We start from the raw sequence: 6,305 nt of genomic DNA, 5'->3' as shown, positions 1-6,305 counted from the left end.
CATCTTAATCATTTCAAACATAAAGGAATAAGGGAAATGATAACTAAGGAATCTTTTTAAAAGTATGGCAACAATAATTCAAGAAAGAATTAAATTATTAAAAACAAAATCTAAACTTATAAAAAAATAAAGTTAAAAATGACTACATCGGACTCAACAGCAGATCTGAGCTAGCAGAAGTAAGAAGTAATAAATATCAACATAAGTCAAATGAAATTATCCTCTGGGAGGGACGGAAAGAAAGAATAAAGAAAAATTGCCTTAAGAAAGAATTTGCCCTGTAATCTCAGCATTTTGGAAGGTGGAGGCAGGTGGATCACGACAGGCCAAGACGGTGAAACCCTGTCTCTACTGAAAATACAAAAATTAGCCAGGCATGATGGTGGGTGCCTACTCTCCCAGCTACTCTGGAGGCTGAGGCAGGAGAATTGCTTGAACCTGGGAGGTGGAGGTTGCAGTGAGCCAAGATCGCACCACAGCACTCCAGCTTGAGTGACAGAGCAAGACCCCATCTCAAAAAACGAAACAAAACAAAACAAAACAAAAACTAAAAAAAAATTTGCAATGTGTTTTTCTTAATTTTCAGGTAGCTTGCCTGCACTAAGTTTATTTGCTCTTCTTTGTTTTCTTTTATTTATTTATTTATTTATTTATTTATTTATTTATTTTATTGCTTTTTAGGTTTTGGGGTACATGTGATGAACATGCAAGATTGTTGCATAGGTACACACTTGGCAGTGTGGTTTGCTGCCTTCCGTCCCCTCACCTGTATCTGTCATTTCTCCCCATGCTATCTCTTCCCACCTCCCCACCCCCTGCCCCTCCCCCATTTCCCCCCAACGGACCCCAGTGTTTAGTGCTCCCCTCCCTGTGTCCATGTGTTCTCATTGTTCAACACCCACCTATGAGTGAGAATATACGGTGTTTGATGAACTAAAGCAGATCTACAAGAAAAAAACAAACAAGCCTATTCAAAAATGGGCGAAGGATATGAACAGATACTTTACAAAAGAAGACATACAGGAGGCCAACAAACATATGAAAAAATGCTCATCATCACTGGTCATCAGAGAAATGCAAATCAAAACCACATTGAGATACCATCTCACACCAATTAGAATGGTGATCATTAAAAAATCGGGAAACAACAGATGCTGGAGAGGATGTGGAGAAATAGGAACACTTTTACACTGTTGGTGGGAATGTAAATTAATTCAACCATTGTGGAAGACAGTGTGGCGATTCCTCAAGGACCTAAAAATAGAAATCCCATTTGACCCAGCAATCCCATTACTGGGTATATATCCAAAGGATTATAAATCATTCTACTACAAGGACACGTGCACACAAATGTTCATTGCAGCACTGTTTACAATAGCAAAGACCTGGAACCAACCCAAATGCCCAACGATGATAGACTGGATAGGGAAAATGTGGTACATATACACCATGGAATATTACGTAGCCATCAAAAACGATGAGTTCACGTCCTTTGTAGGGACATGGATGAACCTGGAAACCATCATTCTTTGTTTTCTTTTAGATTTCTCCAGTTAATTATACATTTGATTGGCACCTCAGGCCTCTCATTTGACTCGCCACCATGAGACAGTCTCTGGAGACTCCATTCTTCATAGGAGAAACACACGAACACTAAGCACATATAAGCTCCGAGAGCAAGCAATGTTAACATGTCTGTGCCAGAGGGACTTTGCTGTACGTTTGTTTTCCTTTTCCTTTTGATTTTCTGTCTCCTAAGGGACATAATAGTCATTTCTTCCAGACTTGAAGGGCCTCCCGAGTATTTATGTAGCCGGTTACAAAGCAACTATAACTACCAACTTGACAGAGAGACTTTCTGCTTCAATGATAAATGCTGTCATAGTTTTTAACCATTACCACATATGCATTTTTTCTAGATGCTGCAGTGAAAAATGATCATTTGTGGATTTGCAGAGGATAAGTTACAACAGTTATTTAATTCTAATCTGCAACATATTATATACTGTAATGTGGTTTTCAAGATAAAGCAGGTGAAAGTAAATGAGAAAGGAAGATTTGTTAACATGTAAATAATGTTATACATTTCTAAAAGACATGGACATTTGAATTAATGTGAATTTCTAGTAGAGAAGAGTAAATAATCCTAGAGGACACACACATACATGCACACACACAAAACACAAAAACACACACATAGACGCACTCAAATACCTATATTCAATATGCTACTTTTTAAAGGAAAAACATCGAAAATTTTAAATCAAGGTTTCTGGCTATGTAACGCATGGTCAAAACTATTTTAAAGGAAGATAGTCTAAGAAGGCAGTTGAAGTGAATGCAAGGCAGGAAAAAACTGTAAATAGGCTGACCATCTCTAAAGTTAGAAGCTTCAGTAATAAGATTAAACTTCTGTGAAATTATTAAAAGACTGGAGAAGATATACAGGAACATCTGATCTCCACTGGAAATTTATTGGGAGTTTGCTGGAATTCTGTACCTTCTTTTTGGTGCTCACAGCCTGATGAAGGAGGCTGACATAAAAATAAACAAATGCAAAGAATATGGTAAGAGTTCTATGAGACACTTAATGACTACTTGACTGAAGTATTAAAGTTAAATAAGTGAGATAATGGCTGGGTGGCTGTTGTTCCCACCAATAAAATACAATCAGGTAGAGAAGAATGAAAGAACTTACTGAATTTAGTTGGGTTATATTTATGTGATGTTGCTAAAAAGTATTGACTATATATATATATATATATATATATACACATATATATGTATATGTATATGTGTGTATATATATATATATTTAGATAGATAGATAGATAGATAGATAGATAGATAGATAGATAGATATAATATGTGGTGCCTTCAAAAAAGACTGCATAGAAAATACCCTGATATTCAAATAAAGCCATCTACTCTGAAATAGCAATTTCCAGCAAGGGACTTTCTGGACTGATCCAGAAACAAGCAAAACGTTAAAACCCAGGCTCTCAGAAAAAATCAGGTATTTATTTGTTTCAGAAACAGACAGAATAATGGTGCTAACATGTAGTTACAGAGGTTTGGGCAGGTATTCCTATTACCTTCGCAGATTGTCTGTTGAAGATAAGGTCAAGAATGGACTTACTGAAATAAATGGATGTCTCCAGAGTTTCATTCAAATTAAGCTTGAGAGAAAACAGAGAAGGCTTTCTAGGAGGGAGGGGTGACTGCATAATCAGATCATACTTTGGGGGTATTCTCCATAAATTTCTTGGTGTCTCACTTCTGGTGCCTTAACAGAAAGCTTCTCTGGGTTAGTAGGAAGTCGTTTTACTTCTTTTCTCTTGATGTAGATTAGAAATGTTGCCATCTTATAAGTAAATTTATTAGAAACTAAATGATAATGGTTTTAAAATGTTTATATGTATTTGCCAAGCACAATTATGCTTGTTTGTAATCTTAAGCAATGTTTCTTCACTTAAATCCATATATTTCTAGGTGGGTTAAGTTGTTTCTTATAAGTACATCTCTATGCTTAACATTATATACTATTATTTTCTACTGATCTTTTGTGTGTCTGATTCTCCCAGAAGCAGATATATGAATGGAACTTGGTAACCACATTTACAAATGAAAAACAGTCATTTAAGGAGCTGCATAGAGGACAAGTTTAATAAATACTTTTAAATCTTTCATGCTTTGAAAGTTAAATACTTGTTGATTTTTTCTTAAGTTCCTATCTGTGGGGTTACAGGCTTCATCTGTTCTATGTCTCTATATTCTAATAGGAGTTTAAGCTCTTACTGTTTCTAACGTATTTTATGACACATCAACTTTTTTAAATTCTTTACTATGAAACACCTCAAACATTCACTCACATAGGGCCAGTGTAGAGTATCTTAAATGGTAAAATGCAGATACCATAAACAGGAAAACATTCTCCCATGCAGGTATTATTTGGACATCCAGGCAAGGAAGCATTGTCATTAGAAGTATCTATTAATATTTATAAAAATATATGATAAGGACATATTTATCAATATATCTTAAGCTTTTACATCAAAAAGGTTCAGGAACAGAAATTGCCATAATTCGAGAAAATATAAGTACGTGTGGAGCAAATATTCTACATTCTTGGTGGGAGGTAGATGTTGGATTCTAGGAAGAAGGATAGAGAGCTGTTATCAAAATTAAAGGATATGGTCAGAGCAAGAGTCATAAGAAGCTGTTCTTGCTGTGTATCTGTTTTAAAAGGATGATTTACAGATGCTATGCTCGTCACTGTCATTATGCAGATGGATCCAAAAGCCAGAGCCAGAGCTGAGTCAATAGATGAAATCTATGAATTTACAGAAAATGGACTGGACTTACTGATGTTTTTATTTATTGCAATTTGAAATGATTTGCTAGAATTAGGAAATAAAATATCTCATTTTTTTACATCGCTGTGTTACTCTGTTCATCTTTCAATCTTCTTAAGGAGTTAGCCTAAAATATGCATAAATTTACTTTTGATGGATAATAAAGCATTTATTGTCTTTAATTTTGATTTTTTTCTTATACTTTAGAATTAAGAAATCTTATTCTGAAATCCTGATTAAGCTGTACTTCCTAAGGATGACAGTATTATTTAAAAGTAGTTCCATGTTGAAACATCCATTAATTATTTTGTGCATGAGAGTGTGTGCATGTGTGTGTCTTTGTTTCATATATTATGTCAATTTCCTAGAAAACACATTTTAAGACTGTGTCACAGAATTCAACACTTGCTTTGGCACAAGGATGAAGTTACATTGTTACTAACTGCTTTTCTTAGAGGAAATAAAAATTATGTCATAGAATTAAACAAACTTGTAAAACTCAGAAAAAATAAAAAATAAATACACTAAATCTTCTCATTTACAGAAGAAGATGCTGGAGCTCAGAATGGTGACATGGTTTACCAGGAAATGTATAGATACTGAGGAATAAAGTCATTTCCTCAGGTAGGCTGTTACACAGTATGTCTGGATTCTCCCACATGCAGAATCATGGAAAAATCGTCCTGAAATCTTGCTTTGCCTGGGTACTTTGAACTAACCATACAACCTCTCAAGTTTTAACATGGGAGACAACGCTACACATCACCACATCTCATCCTTCTTCCTGATTGGTATACCTGGTTTGCAAGATTTTCACTGCTGGATTGGCATCCCTGTCTTCATCCTGTTCATCCTGACCCTGCTGGGGAACAGTGTAATCACTGCTACTGTCAAGCTAGAACCAAGCCTCCATCAGCCTATGTATTTTTTCCTTTGCATGCTGGCAGCGAATGACATGGCACTTGCCTCTTCCACAGCACCCAAAATGCTTGGCATCTTCTGGTTTAATGCTCACAGGGTTGTCTTTAACATCTGCCTGGCACAAATGTATTTCATTCACACGTTTTGCATTATTGAGTCAGCCCTCCTTGTTGCCATGGCCTTTGACCGCTATGTAGCTATTTGCATCCCACTACGTTATACAACCATCCTGACAACACCAGTGGTTGTTAAAATGGGTGCAGTTGGTGTAATTCGAGCTATCCTAATGGTTTTGCCCTGTCCTCTTCTTATTAAGAGACTACCATATTATACTAAATGTGTCATCGATCATGCCTATTGCGAGCACATGGCTGTGGTGAAGTTGGCCAGTGCCAACACCTTCATTAACAGAGTATATGGAATCTCTGTGGCCCTTTCAGTCATGATATTGGATCTAGGGCTCATAGCCACATCCTATATCAAAATCCTTCAGGCAGTCTTTCGTCTCTCTTCCCAGAATGCCCGCTCCAAAGCACTGGGCACCTGTGCTGCTCATGTCTGCACTATTCTTGTCTCCTACACACCAGCACTATTTAGCTTCCTAACTCACCGCATTGGCAAGAAGGTACCTCCAAGTATCTACATAATTTTTGCAAGTCTGTACCTTCTAGTTCCCCCCACAGTAAATCCCCTGGTATATGGTGTCAAGACCAAGCAGATTAGAGACCAAGTGGTGGGTCTGCTTTGCTCAAAGAAAAAAGATTGCTACTAACTAAAACATGTAAATGCCAACTCTAATTGGTATTGTGACTCTTAAAGACATGGTTACCCTGCTGAATAACTCAAATCAGGTCTCCAAACTGTTCTTTCTTGCTTCTTGCATGCCTTGCAGGTGAAATAACTGACGTTGTACATTCACTTCACTTAATATTACCTTTTGTCAATGTTTTATGTTTTCAGTCTATATCTGTTTGAAATGAAAACAAATCAGAAATTATCAAAGCTTGCCACATGGGAGACATTTAATAT

The 6,305-nt window shown here is 36.4% G+C and overlaps 1 protein-coding gene across 1 annotated transcript; it reads left to right on the top strand.

The window, feature by feature from the left end:
* Positions 1-5,097: 5,097 nt before the first annotated feature.
* Positions 5,098-6,048, top strand: LOC101045647 (olfactory receptor 52P1-like). The gene has a single exon (XM_003923826.1). The coding sequence runs from the start codon at positions 5,098-5,100 to the stop codon at positions 6,046-6,048; it is 951 nt and encodes a 316-aa protein (XP_003923875.1).
* The last annotated feature ends 257 nt before the right edge of the window (positions 6,049-6,305 follow it).

The sequence above is a fragment of the Saimiri boliviensis genome, chromosome 6 (assembly GCF_048565385.1).
Source record: "Saimiri boliviensis isolate mSaiBol1 chromosome 6, mSaiBol1.pri, whole genome shotgun sequence".
Classification (NCBI taxonomy): domain Eukaryota; kingdom Metazoa; phylum Chordata; class Mammalia; order Primates; family Cebidae; genus Saimiri; species Saimiri boliviensis.
The sequence above is the reverse complement of the archived record's forward strand: the minus strand, read 5'-3'. Positions and strand labels throughout refer to the sequence as shown.